This window comes from Sturnus vulgaris, chromosome 6 (assembly GCF_052056855.1).
Source record: "Sturnus vulgaris isolate bStuVul1 chromosome 6, bStuVul1.hap1, whole genome shotgun sequence".
Classification (NCBI taxonomy): Eukaryota; Metazoa; Chordata; class Aves; order Passeriformes; family Sturnidae; genus Sturnus; species Sturnus vulgaris.
The window spans coordinates 18,400,259-18,421,024 of record NC_142248.1 but is presented as its reverse complement, the minus strand read 5'-3'; the positions used below and the strand labels follow the sequence as shown (position 1 = coordinate 18,421,024).

Here is a 20,766-nt window from a genome sequence, read left to right as displayed (position 1 = left end):
TTGGTCTCTATTTGAAGTACTGGTCTTAAAATTGGCATTTAATTTTACAATTCATCAATTGTTTTCATTTTAGTAATGAAAAAGCTTGAACTTTCAAGCATGTCTTCCTGACAATCTGTTAAAATTATTTGTTAGCATCTAGTGAATATAGAAGTGGTTAAAGTGCATAAAATTTAAAACCATACAGACCATTTAACTATAAGTTAGTCCAACATGAGAATTACTGTTTTTTTCCAGATTCATTTGGAATTCCTGAAATTAACAAAAAGTAAAGGATTTTCAAAGTCATTTTAAAGACATTTATTGTAAATTGAGAGGATTCTTTCTAGAAGCAATATATGAAAGTAGTTAGAGATGGTTCTTTCTTCCCACTTTGATATCTTGCACTTTACAGCTTATCCTTACAATAAATATGTTTGTTCTGTGAGTGGACAGATAAAACAAAGGAATTGAGTATACACTTCTTCTAGAATAGCTGCTTTTTTCTCATTCAGTTGGTAGGTGACTGTAAAGAAAATTACCACTGTATGTATCTCTGTAATTCAGTTTTAGACATGCTGAAGCATAAATTCACTCACTATACAAACACAGAGTTAAGAAGGGTAATAAAGTGTGTGCATAAAATGGGGTTTTTGCTGTCACATTTGATTCAGTTGCTATTGCTTTGTTCAGTTTTACTGTTAAATTTAGTTCTGTTTGTAAGCAAAAAATGTTCAGTCCTACTCAGCTATTTTTACTGCAGGCAAGCTTGTTGGGGGTGGCAGGGATTGCAGTACACTCCACCTGTCACACTTGGGCTCTGCCAGGAAGTTGGTTTATGGGCACAACCTCTCCATTGAGAATTTTGTGCCTTCACTTACAATTTGATTTGCTGTGTGGTTTATGAACTGCAGTATTCACAATGAGTCCACTTCTCCAGGTGGCACAGACAAAATGAGATGGTCACTTGGTCCCAGGAACCTTTTATGAGCTATGTACTTTACAACCAGGACCTTGAGAAGAATTCATAAATTATTTTTTTTAAAAAAAGAGGAGGAACAGAGTGTATGAAGTATATAATTGGCATGGGTATTGCTTAAAGAAAATAATTTTTTCCCCTGAAAACTAGGACAAGGAACTAGTGATGAAGCTATTACAGATTTCTGAGGTTTGGTGGTGGTTTCATTTCTTTCAACATACCTTTGATTGTTCTCTTTGCTTTAGGCTTGAGGATTAGGCAGGAGTAATCTGGGTAACACTGAACCAGGAGAGCTTGAAGTAGTGGTATGTGTTGTAAAAACAAAAAGTGAAATTAGAAAAGTTGCAAATACTTCTTCAATTAGAAAAGTTTGCCTGTCTTTATGTATTTAACTCCCAAGTGTAGAGAACATTTACAGTTTGAAGATGTTAACTTTGATAAAAATCAGACAAGTGTTATTATTTATGAAAAATAAATGCTTAAGCTATGTCTGTGGGCAAATAAGCATGGTTCAAATTCATATTGTTCACTTCAAAAGGAGATTTCTTTTAATCTTACCTTTTTTAAGTAAGTAAGGTATTCTGCAATTGCACAAATGTCCTCAAACGCCCATGGGAAAAAAGATCTATCAGGTTTTATTCGTACTTTTTTTTAGTCATAGGACAGACTTGTGTGCAAAGTAAACCAAAATTAAATAATTCAGATTATTTTACCCACAGTGATGACATGTTACTGCCTATATTACCTCACAGCATGTCACAAGGCATCATGGCATGCTACTGAGTTTTGTTTCATTTATTCCAGAATCTCATCAAGGCACTTCAGTTTAAGCATATAAAAAATTAAAAAATCACTCAGTACCACAAAGCTCTTTAAAGTCAGATTTCCATAAATTTGCGCAGTACTAAACATTGGTGGTGTTAAGCAAATGAGAGCAAATAAGTACATTAAAGTGGAAACATTACTTAAGCAAAGAGAAGCTGTTCTATACCATTTCTGTCATTTTCTGTGTGGTCTGACTTAATTTTTTTTTTAATTAAAGATGGTTCAGAAGTGCCTGTAGGTAATCAAGAAATTATAAATTAATTTTTAATTCTTATTTTTGCTGGTTCAGCTGGAATTATAGTTCTCCTAATCTCCTGAATTTACCATTTTTCTGCTGTTGCCATAGTGAAATCAGGTAGAACAGGCAAAGCTGTACTTCTTCTTCTCTTTGAACTTAACTAAAAATAATGCTTAATCTATTGGTATGGCTTTAGAAATAGCTTTTAAAAATGTTAATGTGGATTTAGCAGCTGTGGAAACAGAGATATTCTGACCTCAAACTGAAAGTCCTATTTGCTCTCAGCAAAAATGCAATACCTGTGCAAGTTTTCCTTTAGCAGATCATCCTAGTGCTTTAGGCCTAGGAAGGCTTGAAGGAAGTATACAAACCTGCATCAATTTATACATCTTGATGTCATGTACTTCTGAGCAGGGAAGGACTTTAGGACAGCTGGTTTTTGTGACTGAGCAGCATGTTTTTGTAACCAGGGCAGAATATACCACTGTATTTCAGGTGATAATCAGTTTGCATCACTTAGCCTGGTGGAAATAACTTTGTCACTGGGCAGTTCTGCATAACAAAGACTTAGTACTGAAAAGCTCCAAATACCATTGAGAATTCATCTCATTCTGCAGGAGGATGGTGCCAGACTTGCTGGGTATGTTTGTACTGTTGTGTAGTAACATGTAATATCTAGCTGACATATACTAGGCTGCTGTGCACAAACCTACAAAGTTCCCTCCAGTGTAGAAATACTGATTTGTAAAAATGTGATACCTCAAAGGTACAGAAAGACATTTTGTAATCTTTGGCAAAAGTCAGTAGTTTATATGGAGAGATCCTAGAAGCTGAAATAGTTGAAATTGCGTAAATGTTCACTGAGTGTTAAATGAGATGGAGTTGTTCTCTCTTCCCCCTTACTTATTGACTATTTTCCTCTTTTTGGTGTGTGTTTTTGGGGTTTGATTGGAGTTGTTTTATGTCTTCCAGTTAAGAGTGGTCTAGCTTGAACAGACAGGAAGACCCTCACCTCTTTTGCAAGAGTGCTATAAACTGAGGGTACTGACAAGAATCTTTTTATCGTCTATATTGGTCTTCATTACTCCATTCAAGTTGAAGGTGTCTTCAACATACTCAGTAATCTGTACTGAGGTCGGAGCAGATGGAAGCCTTATGTCAGCACCTCTCCTTAAGCTGCATTATGGCTGTTCCTGACAAGTAGATTTCTGTGAGAGACAGCTTTCTTGAGAGGTTCCTGTGGAATTCAGGAACCATTTTAAACTACTATCCTTCCTTGTGTTTTGAACACATGGTGTTTCTTGATGCTGCAATCAAAAATATAAGGACAAGACTAGAAAATAAGCACTTTAAGAAACAAAAAAATCCTTGCAATTTTGGGCTAACAAGGGAGAGGGAGAGACAGCTGGTCAGAACAGATACTAATCTTATCACTTAATTTACTTACTCTGAGCTTTTATGCAATGTAAGAACCAAAAAACAACAAAGTGGCTGTGCTCAGGTGGAAGTTAGCCAAGTCTCAGAAAGGTTGGTGAAACTCATTATTCATGACGTTTCAAGCTGCTTACTCAAGCTTAATTTATCTTTGAAGGGAAAAGTGTTTATTTTTCTTCTTGTTACTTTTATTTTCTATTAGTTTTGCTTTTGTCTTAAAGGGAACAGAAATTGAACAGGACTAGCAGCTCAATAGGTCACACTTTTTCTGTTTTCTTTAAAAAGAGACTGCTAGTGCTGTCTTTGATGCCCTTAGATGTCTGCCAACCAACAATGTTCATTTGTCTATCAATCTAACAATTGCATGGCAAAGAAAGGAAAAATAAAAGGAAAGAAGAAAAAAGAAAAGAAGGAAAAGGACACAAGAATATGTAATCCAGCTGTCTTCCACTGTTTTCAACATGTACTTGTATGAAGGAAAATGTTAATACTATGTGATTTTATAGTGTTGCAGACTTCTGCCTCAGTACTCATTAGGCATGGATTGTAATATGTCACTGGCCAAATCAACTAATCTGCCATTGCTTTTAAAACTTCACAAGTTATAGCATTTTCGTCTGATTCTTCCTCTCCCTCCTTCTGGACTCACTTACCTTGCCATGTATATTTTTATGTCTTCCTTTTGAACATAATTCTGAACCTTGATGGTGAGCCCAGAAAAGTTTAGTGCATAGTAAGCAAATAAAGCTGAAATGCAATTGGGTTTAGTATTAGTATATACTGAGAAGGTGTAAATAACTTGTAAATTAATCTAAATACCATTAATTTTTCAGAAGGTACATGCAGTAGAGGTCTATGTGTAGGTGTATAAATAGTTAAGAAGAGAGAAGGCAGAAAAGGGAAGTAGATTTCTTTGCTCATCCCCAGTTATGCACTTACTTTACCTTACAATGAATGGAACACTCGCTACAGATTGCCTTGGTGGTCTCCTAGAGTCTCTGAAACAGTCTCCAACTTTCACAATGTGAAAATATCTCTTCTGGGAGGCTGGATATTTTGCAGGTGGTACATAAGACTTGTGTATCTCAGGATGCACTCCTTTCTGAGTAACAACTAAATCCCAAATTATTTTCAAATATGAAGTGGGACAGGACCAGTTTGGATTGAGTAGACACTGGATATATGAATCAACTGAGAGACAAGCTGAGGAGCCTCAGGCATTAAAAATAAGTGTGTGCTAGACACAATTAAAGTTTGCCAGTGGATTCCAAAGGCAGTGAGAATATTCAAGGTCAGAGGAGGTGTTTGCCTTCCTTCTGGGTGGGCATCAAGTGCCACAGTAATGGGCAGCAGACATATCACTTCCTTTTTCATCTGTTCCCTGCTTAATACGGATAGGTGACTTACATTTTGAGAGACAGTAAATTTAAGTACAGCATCACACATAAAGTGCTTCTGCCTGTCAATTATGGGCAATAGTGTGTTTGGTAGTTAACTGCTAAGCAGCATTGTGTGGAGATACTCAGAATGATTTACTGTCTGGTCTTCTAATGGTGTGATCTGGGAAGTTGGAAGCACAGATGAGCTGTCCTCCATTTGTTAATTCATCTGTTACATTGTTTGTTTTATTGCATATTTACGTATAAGGATTTGAAGATACAGAATTGTCTAATAATTCATTCAAAATGTCTTCAGATAGCTTTCATACTGGCTCCAAGATTTATGCTCAGCAAATACTAAGCACACAGGTATTTAGTGCCTTTATTTATCAACATTTCTGCTATCAAAATTTGCTGAGCAGCTTTTCCAATGAGTTCTGTTTTACAATAATTATTAAACAAAAATCTAATGCTGTAAGAGCAGTTCTACCTCCTTGGTTAAATGCACTTTTGGCATATCCTATCCTATCACTGACACCAGATAAACAGCTGCACAAAAAGAAAGGATTGCTGTGAACTATGAGGCACTCACAGATTATTCAGATACCATCTTGCACTGGCCTTAGGATGGCCTGTTGCTTTCAGCCCTAAAAATAAACAGCTGTTAATCACCTAGTGGCAACATGACCGGCACTTGTGGCTGCCTGGACAGTGCTCAAAGGCGTTTCTCATGTTTTCTGTCACCCAGCATAAGAGGTAGTTTGCAGCCAAGCATTCCTTTGGGAAGGCTGCTGTGAGTTAAACAAAATGTTTGAAATAACCTCAGTAACTCCTCTCAACACTGATCCACAGCTTCAAAGGTGCAGAATCAAACAATAGTGGCCTTGCATCGACAGTCTCTGGAGAGCGAACTAATGGCATAATGTTTTCTAAGGGAAACTGAGTAACAAGCAAGTACCTCAAGAAGCAACATTCCTTGCCTGGATTTAATCAGAAAGTGATGCTTTCAGCAACAATATGTGGAATAGTTCTGCAGTGCAAGCAACCATCTTTGTTCCCTGCTTATTCAAAGAGTCTCTTGCAATGTATTAACTGGTAAATACAAGTAGCAAAACTTAAAATAGAAGCAGCACCTCTTCAGTAAACTAGTCCTCAAATTGCATGTTGTAGAATTGGAAGGGTGTTGCTAGTTTGAACATTAATGGACTTGCAAAACAGTGGACAGTAAAACAATGTGCTAACCCTGAGTTATGAAAAACAAATACATAGATGCCACACCTAATACAGAATAGAATATTAGATGTTATCTACCAGAATGGAAATTTTGAAGCTTCTGAAAAAGATATAGAAAGTTTTTCTTGTATTATGCCTTTAAGATTTTAGGGTTTTTTGGTTGAGCTTCTTTTGCTTAGTTATGTGCCTCATCCAGGGTGCCTGAAGTCACCTTGCCCTGTATTGAAATGGTTAACTAATGTAGAAAACTTGTATTTCCCCGAATATTGCATTTATCTCTAAGTTACCAAACAACATGCCTGGAACACTATCTATTATCACTTTTAGCCAGATACTGGAACTATCTTCCCATTCAGCCAAAATGCACTGGATGCATACCCAAGTGATCCCCACTAGGGCCAGAAGAAATCACCAGTGTGCAGTCGCAGCCCAGAGGGCCAAGTACATTGTGGGCTGCATTAGAGGGGCGTGAGGCAGTGGAACAGGTTGCCAAGAGAGGTTGTGGATGGCCCATCCCTGAGAGTGTTCGAGGTCAGGTTGGGTGGGGCCCTGAGCAGCCTGATCTCAGTGGGTGGCACCCCTACCTGCAGCAGGGGGCTTGGAACTCGATCCTTAAGGTCCCTTCCAACCCAAGCCATTCTGTGATTCTCTGAAAAAACTGTCGCCATTATTTCCATTATTTCCAGCAACATGAGGGTTAAAAATCTCTTTTCTAAAATGTTGATGTGAGTATCATGTTAATTTTCAGTACATCAGCCCAATCCTACAGTGCAGGCACAGGGTCACCTTGTAGTGTGTCTTCAAAGCATAGAATGTTGCAATCTGATGTGCAAAGAAAGCATCTACCTGATATTTGAACATGCTGAGACTGAAAGTAAAACATGTTGTACCTTAAGTACACACAACCACTTGAGAGTAGAGCATCTGGAATACTGCTAATAAGCAAAACAGAACAAAACAAAAAGAGTATGTTTTAGTAGATGTTAGGACATGAACCAACAGAAATTGAGAAATTCAAAGTTCACTCAAGGCTCTCTCCTCTTAATGACAAGCTGCCTTGAAGCCAGTATGTGTTTTCTTTCTCACTCACTGCATCAGTCTTCACTTAGAAAGTCTTGATCCTTGTAAATCACTGTAGCCTTAATGTTATTTAATCATAGTTTTTAAAAGTTAATTTCCATGATAACTGTATTTTTTTTAAAAAGCCTAACTTGTCATTGAGGATTATAAAAATCCTTTATTTGCCTGGAGAACAGTATTCAGATCTGAATGAAGAAGTGTAAGTGAAGAATGTGTTTCGACAGTTTGTTTATTAAAAATGTATTATGCAGCTAAAAGTTGTATTGTATTTATAATATTTTAATGACAGTGACTTGCACAGTTTCTGGTGCAGTCTATTAATATGCATTTAAAACTGCTATGGAAAATTCTACAATATTTTAAATCCCCCCTTATGTCCACATAAATATAACTTGATTTGTTTTTATTTTTCAAAATGTCAAAAGCAATTAAATCATATTACCAGCTTGATAAAATGCTGCTATTTGATTGAAGCTTTAACAGCCTCATTGCAGAGGTAAAAAGATAACTATTTTAAAAATGTTCATTGAGATTTAATCACATCTGAGTGAGGTGTTACTGTAGAGGGAGAGGCCTGATTTCCATCCACCTTTTTTTCACCTGACAACTCTAACTTCCACATCAACTGCACATAATACCAATTTCTGGCATTCATGGAAATGCCTACCTTTCTCAGCCCAAAGAAATTCCCACTTTTAAGTCAAAACCTTCTTGTAAATGGGAGTCTCACAAAATATTAGTAGACTTTGATTTTTTCCTTGACTTCTGTATAAATAAGACTTCCCCCAACTACTGTGGTAACATCACAGCTTAAAGCAGAGTAGGTTTTACTTGCTTAATTTTACCTTAAGCAGCATGAACTGGATGCCTGGATCCTTGAGATGTATGCTTCTAGCATCTGTGTGTGAGGCATGAAGTTAGTACTTGTTCATGCCATGGACAAGTTTCCTATTATCTTTACAAGTGTGTGATCAGAACTTGTTAAATTTTCTTGAGCCACATTTGCAAGCAATTTTTTTTTTCACTTGCTGCTATAGGAAGTCAATGTTAAGTAGCTTAAGGGAGTTGGGCACAAAAATATTGCAGCCTTATGGATTACAGATTAAGGATCAGATTTTTAAAGCAAAAATTACTATTCAGTTATTTGATTTTGTAAGTACTGGACTTTTTACTCCTTTCAACTAGATTTGTGAAGTCAAAGTAGTAAGGTGCTGTATGTGTGTCACTGGATCACAAAATTGTGTGGAGGATTGGAAAACTGACATAATGGAAAACCATTATCTTTAAATTCCATTCAGAGTTTTTAAAATGTACAAGTACCTTTATTTGATTTTAAAACTGTGTAAAAGAAAGGTAGAAAAAATACCTTGTTATAAACTATTCTGAATTAAGACTGAAGTAGCTGTTTAAGTGGAAAGTTTTTTGCTAATCGAAGTACATTTCTGAGCAGTGGCTCTTAAACATTTGCCAAGATATATAATACTGTGTCATCAGCAGTAGTAAACTGGTCTAGACATAAGGAAGTTGGCTGACTTATGCCAACTGACCTTATTTGAAAATGTGGTCTGTAGTTGTTGCCTACTAGCCTAGCTCTGCCAATTTCTAAATTTCTTCCACTGATACAAATGAGACTTCTACAAGTACACTAAAATAAAGCTGAGTGTCCTTAAACAGTAAACATATTATGTATTATTATAGGGAGGGTTAATTATTTTATCTTCAAGGTTTATTAGCACCACAAGTAAAACCTATTTACTCACAACTGTGATTCTGAAGAACAATGTTAAACTGACTTAGAATGTAATCATTTATTTGTGAACTTTTGTAATTCCCCAGAAAAGAAGTAGTATTGTGCAAATGATAATGCTCTGGTTTGCTCCATATTTAAAAATAAAAACAAGGGGACAAAGCCAGCTTTTTAGCTGGCATTTAGCTGGCAGTCCTTAAAAGACACATTCAGGTGTGACCTTCATAAGTAAAATCACCAGCCAGGTAGACTGTTATACTTTTGTAACATGAATATTTGGCTGAATCCGTTCAATAAAATATTTGTTTAAATGCATGCATATTAGAAATAATAATTCATATGCCAGCATTTTCTTATGAGAGTCTTTTGGAATTCAAATTATTTACATTATGCTGAGATGCATATAGAACGTCTATAACAAATAGACTGATAATAAATGAAGTGAACATTTATAGAAAAACAAACACAAGTTCGGTTACATTTCTGTTCAGTATCAAGCAGTGTGTTGAAAATGCATTTTTCATAAAACCACATGCAAGGCTTTGTGATGGTGAAAAAATCACCTCACAACAGCCTCATGTCTAGGCAAATCCTTAGAAGCTGGTATGGACCTCACACAGACATTCCAGAAGAAAAGACATTACTAGAAAGTAGTTTCTCTTGAAGTAAAGTAGAATATGTGTGAGCCTACTAGGCCACTTTGATAAATAAATAAAAGTCTTTTTTCTCTTCTAGCACAAAACTGGTTCAGCTGGAGGGCAAGTTAAATTCAGATTCGTACTTTACTTGGTTGTTTTCTTTCCTTTTTTTTTTAAGTGATCCCTTAGTTTGTTGTTGTTGCGGGGGTGTTTTTCCTAAGACAAAGAACCATTTGGCTTTGGGTTATCTGAATTTCGCCTTCTGGCTTTACAGTATATCTCTGTGAAACTCCTTTTCAAGACAAAACTCAGGGTCCCAGGATTAGCTGTACTACTTTAGCTATGGTTTGCTTTCAAAATTTATGTGATTAAACCAATAAAGAGTTCCTCTGAACAATCTGAAATTAGTGCAAACCTGACTTAGTTAGAGCAAACAGTATTGTCAGATATAAGTTTTATCTAAAGAACTTGTTGAGACTGCAACTATATTTAACTTTACTCAAACTGCATTTTTCTATATCAAATGCTCAAATGTTGGTTCTTTGAAATACTCCATGTGCTGCCTTTAGTGCTTAGACTAAATTTAGTCATCAATATCAAGCCTAAATTAGGCCTAAAGCAATCCATGAGCTTTTGTAATGCTGCTCTGTTCTTGCCATGCCTTGGGGTTCAGCAGCCTGTGTGCCTCCCTTTTGGCATTTCTGGTACTCGTACCCCAAGTGCAGCTGAGTTGGCTTTGGCTGCCTTGTATCAGTCACAGCTTCTAATGTCAGAGCTGGACATTGACTAGACCAGGATTTGTATAATGGAAGCTTCCTATCTGTTCGTTGGTATTTAGGTAAACTGATGCAACCTATGTGGACGATTTTCACTTGCTGTGTTTATTATGTTCTGAAGGAAGCTTGCCTCTGTATTTCCTCTTTATTCTGTTTTTACTGCACAAAATCAACCAAACCTTAGTTACTTGGATTTCTTTTCAGCTTAAAAAAAAAAAAAAAGAAAACCCTAATAAAAGTAAAGTTCTAAAAGCAGTACTTTCACTGTAATAGCTAAAATTACAGTTTTGTATCACTTTTGGACACGTTCTTTCACACCTAAGAACTAATTTTCAGGGATTTATAGTTTTTCTAAGCAAGAAGAAAATCCATAGGAGTCCAATAGTGTCTTACATTCAAAGGTTGATTTTCAATTTACGCCTAAACTTTGTCCATTGTGTCTTTCATATGAAATAAGATAACCTTGTCTATCTTGTATCTATATAGTTTTAGAACCAATTGGTACATTCAAAGTTTTTCTATGTTCCTCAAAGCCACTGAATGCATCCCACTTCCATAGCAATACCAAGTATGCCTTCTGTTGTTTTACTTCATTCTCCTTTGTAAACCATAGTCAGTCACTTAACTTGTTCAATGTTAAAACTGACGCAAGAAATCAATTTGTAGCTTTACTTTGTAATTCACAGCACTTACTTTCGTTCCTCAGGGTGTCATATCTCCACTTAGGAAGTAGTCAAATTAAAAAGTATGGTTCTTACTTTTAGGTTACATTTCCCTATCTCATCCCCTTACACAAAAAGGTTAAGTGTCTTTTCAAATTAAAGCAGCAGTAATTAACCAGTGGCATTGTTTGTGGTTTGCCAACTCTGGGCATTAATGAGAGAGAAATTAGCACTTAGCAGCAGGAGTTCCTGATAGTGGCAGAGGCTTAATGTGCCAACAAGTTCATTTTGGTCTTAAGTACTGCACTTAAGTGCAGTAAACAAAAGTATGGCAGGGGTTTTTATGTGATCCTACACAGGAGCTTTATGATATAGAGCTATAATAGAACAAATGACACAGTAGAGTTGAAAAAGTGCAACCTAGACAGCAAAGGGCAAACAGTCTTGCTGTAACAACACAGTCAGAAGCAGGATTGATGGATGTTTTCATGCCAAAGATGTACTTGCTCCTGCCATTAACAGTCTGCAGATGTTCTTGTATATAATTTTATTATCAAGTTTGGTATTTCTGAACATAATTTTTAAGCACCTCAAAAATTGTGCTTGAGCTGAGGTGATTTGCTCACAAGACGTAAATGAGCCTTTTGAGGTGTCTCGAAATTGTAATTTTATTTAAAATTACAGTTTCAAAAAATAACTAAACAAATTGCTTAAGCACAGTGCCACATGCATTTTGTGGTGGATGGGGGATTCAGACTGCCACACAGCGAAATGAGCCCTTCAGAACTTGGGTGAGCAGCTGCTCATTAGCATCAGGATTTTACCTGGCACATGTGCTCGTAATGAGTAACTACTTGCATACATTTCATCCCTTCTGCCTTGCACAAAATAGCCCATTAAAATGTAAGGTCTGTTCCTTATTTCTGGAGATTTTGCTTTTAAAATAATTTTGGTTAGTAGGCAAGAACATCCCCACCCAATTACCCATTTCTATAGTTGCTTGATGTGGGAGCAGATACAGAGTACGTGAAGTAATAAAAGTGAGGGCCCCTCCTGGATCAGCAAACTGCTGTCTCTCACCAGAGGCTGAGAGCATCACTCCTTGGCCTCACTTGCCTAGGGCCCTTGCTCCTGCTTGGGTTTCCAGGCTTGCAGGTACAGTGAAGTTCTGCACGTTTTGTCTCCACAGGAGCTTAAGCGAAGGACAGAGGAAAGAAGTCCATAGATGCTGAAGTTGTTGGCCAGACAGACAAACAGGAATTGGGTATAGGCAGCATTGTCCTTCATAGTAGCCACTTTTTAGTCTGTACTGTATTTATTGCCAGACAAGTTAGGATATGTTACCTAGTAGAAGCAGATGTGTCAATGTCTTAACCTTTCAACTTTCGAATATCACCTTTCAGTTGCAAAAAGCATATTTGCCAGACTCATCTATGCTGAGGATAATTTACACTACCACTGAACTGTGGCCACTTGGAAGTTGAAGACTGGTAGCCATAGACCAAAATGTTGCAATGCTCTGGAGCAGTTTCAGGCAAAAGAGTACCACATCTAATTGAAACCGCAGGAGGAAGCCACAGGGGTTTCTTCTTCCTTTGATGCCTGTTCCATTACACAAGCACATCAAATAGAGTTTTCTCCGCATTGTTGGAAAGAAACCACCCTCATGAAGCCAGTCTGGCACTGCCCACGGCTTTGAGTGCTTGTATTGTCTGCTCAGTGGACATTTAAGTTACTGTGCCTCCCTCCAGCACATATTTATTATAATCAAACGTTAACAAAAATTGGCTACCATATTGGTTGAGTCCTGAGTACAACTGTGCATATAAACCATTACATGACATTCTATTGAACTTTCTCTTGTACAGACGGTACCTAACAGCTCATCCTGCACTGTTGGTTTTGGCAAGTTCACTACAGCATATAATAAATCAAGGAAAGAAAAAGCTTTTTGGCCTAATGTTGTACAGACTGCTGTAATGTTAGACTACAGAAAGCAGTTCTGTTTTTAGACATCCTTTTACTAACCCAGCATTCATAATTTATGATTCCACTGTAAAATTCCTGCAACACTACACCAGAAGTAGTGCTGCCCTTTAATTAAGTGCTCTCAGTAGGAAAAACGTGAAACTGATGTGCAAAACATATCGCAGTACACAGTGATTGATAGTGATTACTTCTTTATGAACCCAGCCTGAAGGTCTGAACTTCCTGATGGGTAAAATAGTCCATGGGGCTACTTCCTGAGATTGCCTAGTGGGGATCAGAGTTAGCAATATCTGAGGGATTCCTGAGGCATATTTCAGAGCCATTACAACACAAACTTTCTGTTTCTTCTGCATTGTGCTTTATGTTAATAATTACCTGAATAATACCTCATTGTAGAGATTATATTTTAAGGATTCATTGTTGTCTTCATAGTATTTTAATTTGAATGAACTGGGATATGTGTAAACCTTTGTGTCTTTAATGTCTGCACACACAAATCTAAAAGAGCAGGGTGCATGTCAAGAGAGGTTTCTCTGTATATCACAGTTACTGAATGTTATTTAGTATTTAATACATAGGTGTTTTTTACTGACGTGCAGAATATTCAAAAGAAAAAAAACTGAAATTCTGATGTGGATTCTGTGAGTCTCTAAATAGCATTCTTATTCATGAAATCAGGTACTATTGACCTCGATCAATTGCACAGTCAAAATTTGAAAAATAAATAGATGTTAAATGCTCCCTCCAATTTTGCCGTGAAGTTACCAGATTTGTTGGAATCACAGAGGTGGGAAATTGAAATTCCCCTAACACAGTTACATAAGTTCTTTTTTTTTGTTTTGTTTGATAGATTTGGCCCTGGATTAGTCATCTACTGGTATGGATTTATTGAAGAGCTGGACTGCCATCGTGAACGTGGTATCCTGCTAAAAGACTGCTTCCCTACTGACATTGTGACTCTGCGCCACAGCATGGCTCAGCGCTGAGGTTGGGAGGAAGAGGTAAATCCGGAAGCAATTTTACTTTCCTGCAGTGTAAACTAATGGCAGCATCTGCCCTGAACTTCAGCTGAACTCCTGCTGCCTGCCCTTATGCTACTGCTGCTTTACACAAACATATCAAGAGTTTCTGTTTTGCTTCAGACCTCTGTTGTGATCAGCCAAAAAAGACAGACACAACCCACTCATTATCAGCAGTTCAGTCTCTGTCAAACAGCTAGTTTCAAGATACTCATAATCTTTCTTCCTTCCGGATGGCTTCTTCAAGCATTCTAAACAAAGACAAAAATGCAGACGCTGAAAGGTGGAGCTTTCAGTTCTTACCCCTGTTACAGAGTCACCTACAAAATTAAGTTCTTTTTATGAATTCACTATTTGCTAGTGACGTGACTGAAACACCTTCGGTGATGTGGAGATTTGGTGAGAACTGTTGTTTTGGGGCTTAAAACAATGTAGTACAAAGCTGGTAAAGCCCAAGTGGTAAGAGAGTATCATGGCTGTTACAGTAAATAGCCAGATTTTGAGATAATAATTGGTGTATGTGTTTTATCACTATCTAATTGCTTAAATCAACAATGCAATCCCAAGTTAACAGTTAAAAAATAGGGGATTTTGAGAGGGGATGAATGCGAAGAACACAGGTTTTATTTTATGTACATAAGCTTGTGAAGTTTGAGGGTAGTGTGGGGGAGATTTAGTAAGTATTTTAATGACTCAAAAGTAACTCGTGTTTTGTCTTTTTCTCTCCCTCACCCCGGGCAATCTGTACCTAGGAATTTTTCTCTTAACTGACTAAGGAAGGAATCTCTCTTTACCACTATAGGTACTGTAGCAAATTTCTGGCACAGTGAAGTCCACAAGAGCAACGTGCAGGAGTTTTCTATGTGAGTTATTTCTGAAGGAGTTTACCATCCTGGTCTTCAAGAAGGGGAATTAAAAAAAAAAAAAGATACAACAGTGCTTCATTCATACTGGATCAGTTCCACAAGACAAATAAAGCACATAAATGGACAGAAGTTTCCTGCGCACTTGTTTTCTTGTAAGAACCTTGTTTTTCTCTTGTTAGAACCACCCAGATCAGAAGTTTATTGAGATGGGTGTTAGCCTTTCTTGGAGTTTTGTGTTCAGTCTCTTTTTCCATCCAAATTGCCACTCAGAGGGACAAGACTGAGTCTCGGGTTTGTGGTCTCAGACGTTTTTTAATGACAGCGTCTTACTGGGCTTGACACACTTCAATAGTCTTTTCTTTGTTAACTATTACTCAGGAAAGGACAAAATATTTTAAAATGTCAGTGAGAGATTTGCATGTATGCTCATCATGTTCAGATTTTCTGAATAAAAGAGCTATGGATTCTGTTGTAGAAATAAAAGTCTGATAACAGTGTCCCTAAAGCACAAGTTGATGATGTTCTCCAGAAAGAAAGGGTCTCTAAAATATTACAGTGCATATTCATCACCTTTTTTTAGTTGAAGTGATACATTGTGTGCCTGTATGTTTTGAAAAATCATGTGCAGACTTTTTGCAGTTTTGCCTTGAGTGGAAAGGATATTAATCCTAGTCAGGAGTTTTTCAGCTGTAGTTTTCGGTATACACAGTATTTTTAATTTTTAATTTTTAGTTTTCACCTTAACATTTTCTGGTAAGTTTCAGACAGGAGTTTATCATTTTAACAAATCTTTCATTTTCAAGAAAAAAATCTTTAATCTTTTAGTACTCTGTCCCTTTCTGGAGAGATAAACTAGTATAGCTCCACTATCGTGAGTTATTGTTGTATAAAGATCTTTTCCTGGGTTTGAATGTGTTATAGTGAAGAGATTTATTTTTCAAAAGTATTCAAACACCTGTAACTCATTTGCGTTCAACTATTTAAGGAATTGTGTTGAGCTTGTTTTACCTGACCAGCTGTAAGGATCTGCCCATAAAGATACACAGAAGCAATCTGTGAATGTAGCCTGATGCTACACACAAGTTACATTTAGCGTGTTACTCCCCCTGGGACTTTTAACTATGGTTTAGGTTAGTGGAATGTGTAAAATCAAGAAGAGAATAAAAAAGAAGAAATAACATTATCATAGTAGAAAATTCAGAAGTAATAGTTGTCTGAGAGAAACGGGTTTTAAAGGCAAACGGAATTTGTTTTAGCTACTGCATATGCTTTCTGTTATATGAAATCATTTAAATCAGCTTTTACATGATTCACTAATGCTGCTTTTTCTTTTTGAATAAATTAAATTTATCTGCACAGATGTTGAAAATTCTGCTAACCTTCATCAAAGCTTTGCTTTATTTGTTTTTACATTAAACAAATTTATGTGGAGACACACAGATAAATCAGTGTATTTGTTTATTTATTCCTCTACCTAATGCTGTGACATAACAGGTTGGAAAGCAATACAGCTGTCTTTAATCAGAGCTTTGAACTCATCTTCACATATTGCCTACTTAAAGAATCTGTATTAGAATGAGGATGAAATTAGCCACAAAAGTCTACATACTGTACTGTATATAATGTACTGTATTGCATGCTATCAAAAAAGCTCTGCTACTACAAAAACTATGCTGTGTCACTGTTTTAAATACTGAAAGCAAAACGTAAAAAAAAATTAGAACTGTTTTGTTGTTACTACTCGTATACTGCAAAAAAAACCCCTCATTTGTCTATTTTCTCTGTTTATCAGATGTGAACATCAACTTTAATATTAAAGAGGAGGCACTGCTGCATGGGGTTTTTTTTCTTGGTTTGATTTTTTTAAACAGTGTTGTGACCATTAGAACCTTAAAATTAAAACCAAATTCAGTTTTATTGAGTATTCTGTAGAGTGTGCAAATGAATTATGCCAAGCCAGAAAACAGAAGTGAACATAAAACTGAATGATGTTCTCACTGGCATATATAGACTTGCAAGCATCTGCTGTTACAACCACTGTTACAAGGCCTGTTCTGAGCTTTAGGAATTGATGTAATTGTATTGAGCAGGGAAGCAAAACTTTCTTGTAAAGGAGGAGCAATGCAATGGTGGGTCGCACACTCTAGTATAGGAAGAAAACAGAAGTTTTACCATTCCTGTATTCTGGGGACACATTATTAGTATAAGTTTAATAATCTTTCCCTGAAGACAGCTCAGAGTAGAAGTAGTTTTGTCTGAACCTGAAGAAAAGGAACCAAATTTCTTATTGTGCTTACCTCATTGCATTAATAGTACTGATAGTTCATGAATAGTTTTCATACTTTTCTGTTGTATTTGTTCATTCAAAATTATTGTATCCTGATATTGGCTTTTGGATTTCTCCACCATCTAGACTACTGCAAAAGACTGTTAATGCCTCTTTCCAACTTCTGATCCTTGCCTTTTAATTTTGCATCTTACTGTAATAATTTCACTCTTAGTTATTCAATATCCTCCCACTTGTCCATGTGTCCTATTTGAAAAGTTTTCTACCATGTTTTCTACCACCTGCTTCTGATTCTGTTACTACAGCTGAAGAGTGCTTTTTCCATTTCTGTATACATTTGAACTGACCAACCATCTAAAGCAATTTTACTCTTATTCCAATTTAAATAGCAGTTCTAGATTCCAGGAGACTGTCCTCAAATTTCCACATGGCTTTGTAATGAGGAATCATTGTGATACTCTTCACACTCTTGGTCATATCTGTAGGCTGGGAGTATTCACCGAAGAGAACACTCTTAATGCAGAATAATCACTCCTCAATTGAGAGGAAAATTGTACAAAGGACTAAGTTAGTGCTTCTGTGCTACTAGAAAATAGGCAAAGGAAATATTGGGAATTCAGCTTTTAAAGCATCTCTTTCATTAAGGAGCCTTGCCTTCTGTGAGTTCATTTCTTGTTTGTACTTCTGCAAGGAGATCTGTTGAAGTTAAAGGCTTAGCTTTCCTCCTGTGCCAAACTCTACTTGGTTCAGAGTGGAAAAGATGGCTTTCTCCCCATTTCCACATCACAGTCGATCTGGCAAGAGCTTGTACATCCTACAGAGTGTTGTTATTTACCAGAACTGATAACAGCTCCTCAAGGGTCAACCACAAGTACACAGAATTTAACTTGATTTTTGGTGTTGCTTCATCTAATGTAGTCTTACAAAATAAAGCTTCTTCTAAAAGGATCTTCTGCTATTAGATGGTGAATACTGAGCTAGGGTAACAGTTGTTAGAAACATGGACTTGTTATGTCAAGGATGAGATGAATTACATTAGAACATATGCTGCTCAAGTATCGATTTAATATTACAGAATAAAATAGGAGGCTGCTTGCAAAAACAACACTAAAAAATTCCTCCTATCATGTTATTCTAAGTCACAAAGGGCCATTTGTTGTGGATTCACAGGTTATTCAGAAATAACCTTTTTATTACATTGACAAAAGAAGAAACCTCAAGGGCTTGCTCTTTACAGTGGTTTGATAGGAACCTAAAGTGTGCCTGTTGAAAAATGAACTAGCTAACAATGGAAGCTTGGCAGCAATTTCACCATTTATAGAGAAACCGTCTATCTAGTACGATCTGTATAAAATAGACCTTGCTTAGGTTAGGGAAAGGTCACAAGTTACACAAAGTTTGGATAGTCTAAATGCGTTACTCAAAACTAACTCTCCTGTGTACAGTAAATATTAATTGAGCCTGTATTATTAAAAACATGCCAGGATTCAAAAGATTAAATAAGGAAGATGTAATTATGAGCTACATAATAAACAGAGCAGTTTTAGTTCCCCTTGTATTTTTTACTTTCCTGCTATTGTTTCATATATGGCTGTTATACAAAGAGCAGCTGAGGTCAGCTACTATAAATTATGGGTTTTGTACAATAGTAATCTACCAAAATTATTCCAGAGGTGGATGAAAGAGCTTCAAAAGACTTTTCAAAAACTTTTCCACATAATAAAAAGACTCTTATTTTGATGCCCCGTTTTTATGAGGATTTCTTGGTTTAGAGTTGCATCTTAAGAGTATTCAGCTCCTTGCACTGGTATGATGATATTTGAGCACATAGGATTTGCATAATTTGTTTGCAGCCTCAAAAAAGCATGAACTGGTAATAACAAAAAAACTCTTTAAATACATTAACTGGTGCATTTTTCAGGCTAAGTTTTTAAGTTGATCTAAATAAAAAAACTTTTTTGTGTGTGTTTATTTAAGGAACCCAGCAAGATTTCAAGTGAAATTTGGTACTTCTTCTGTTTACAAGCATACAAATCATATTTGCAATGATAAAAATTATTAAAAATGATAACAGTAATTCTTAGTAGCTCTCAGCTGGCATCATGCCCCTGCATGAGATGGCAGCCTGCCCTCGCTTCTGGCCAGGCTTTCACCTAGTGTGAACAATGGCATGTCATCTGCACAGATCCATAGATGTGGCACTGCGATGTCAACGCAAAATGAAATGTCAATGCAGGCGTATGGAGATGAAGTAACAGTATTGAAACCATGTCAGTGCATATCTACAGAGACCATGTTACTCTGTCAGTGTGATTTTAGGAAGATCACTTTGAAATGTTAAAGTGAAACGAAACTAAGTCAATTAGGTAATAACAATTGAGGTTCAGGGATTAATTGAGGGCCTAAGGTGAAGCCAGTGGCCATTAACCCCAACTAGTTATTAATTTTAGGGAAAGAGAGAAACATCCTTGGCTAAGGTTATTGTCATTATTATTAGAGTTGGGGGGGTTTATTCCCTATGTTGTATAAATACTTTGGCTGTTGCTTTTAATAGTGATACACAAAGTGTGGTATTAAAGGCATATTAGTGCAAAGTTAAGGGTTTTTAGAAAGTTAATCTTCCCAGTAGCAGACAACCACTTATTTTTATAAAGACATTTAACAGATTTATATTGATGTCCAGCCGTCTGTAAACAGACAGATTTACCATAATGTATTTACCTCTGAGGACTAGTTGAAGGAAAATAATACAAACATGGAGAAATAGCCGTTTACACAGCAACAGCTGTTTGCTTGGCCCAAGTGTTTACTGTTAACTTAAAGCAGACATGTAAATTGGTCAAACAACAATATGAAATAATAATTTTTGAAATTACCTAAGCAAGCACCAAGTCAGGGTTATAAACTTAACGCAAATTCAGGATTTCAGAGTATATGACTGTAGCATTAGGACACAAATCTGTAATACATTATTCTCTTATAATGTCAATGAGAGATTCTTGCCAAGAGCAATGATTCTGTGGTTTAGTATGCTATACAGCACATAAAATCTGTCTGGGTCTCTGTCCTAAGGAGAGGAGGCAAGACACTGGATCAAAGGAATGCAATTTTTTCTTTTAAAATATTTATTTATATTAATTTTTGTGTATTTTTATACGATGATAATATAAACCAAGCATAAAAACATTATTTTTGCTATTAATAAGTGCCACCTACCTTCTCTCTTATAGAAGTCCCTGATAGATATTTGCTCAGTATAGGTGTATTGGTGGAGGTTTTCAGGAAAGGGCAGTAAATCAACATTTTTTCCTGCTGTAGAAGGTGGTATCCTATGTTTAAGTGCTGGTGAGAGCAATGAGACATTTCTGCAAGTTAAGTGACAGTGATGTTGAGAGAGCATGACATGGGAGAGAGGATGAGCTACACCTGGAGGAGTCCCAGCCCAGCCCTGCTGAGAGCCAGCAGCTTTTAGAACTTGACCTGGACATACTGGGGCTTCTGTCTCCAATGTGAAGCTGCACAGCTGTAGTCTCGCCTCCCAAAGTGCCTCAGGGGTGCTGAGAAAATTTCTGAAAGGTCTTTGAAACTCCTAGTAGAAGAGTACTGTGAAAATGCAAGCTTTATTACCCGAAAAC

General features: G+C 36.6%; 1 protein-coding gene and 1 long non-coding RNA gene across 2 annotated transcripts in view; one reads left to right on the top strand and one right to left on the bottom strand.

Moving 5' to 3' along the window:
- LOC148223335 (uncharacterized) overlaps positions 1-7,549 on the bottom strand; it is a 75,987-nt gene extending 68,438 nt beyond the window's left edge. The window contains exon 1 of the long non-coding RNA XR_015804504.1: positions 1,180-7,549. This is a non-coding gene — a long non-coding RNA (uncharacterized LOC148223335). The remainder of the gene's footprint in view (positions 1-1,179) is intronic.
- The window catches only part of CDIN1 (CDAN1 interacting nuclease 1), a 121,581-nt gene extending 104,904 nt beyond the window's left edge, over positions 1-16,677 (top strand). The window contains exons 11-12 of the mRNA XM_014891585.2: positions 13,810-13,960; positions 14,781-16,677. Of these exons, the coding sequence (XP_014747071.1) occupies positions 13,810-13,945 (136 nt within the window). The 3' untranslated portion in view covers positions 13,946-13,960; positions 14,781-16,677. The remainder of the gene's footprint in view (positions 1-13,809; positions 13,961-14,780) is intronic.
- The last annotated feature ends 4,089 nt before the right edge of the window (positions 16,678-20,766 follow it).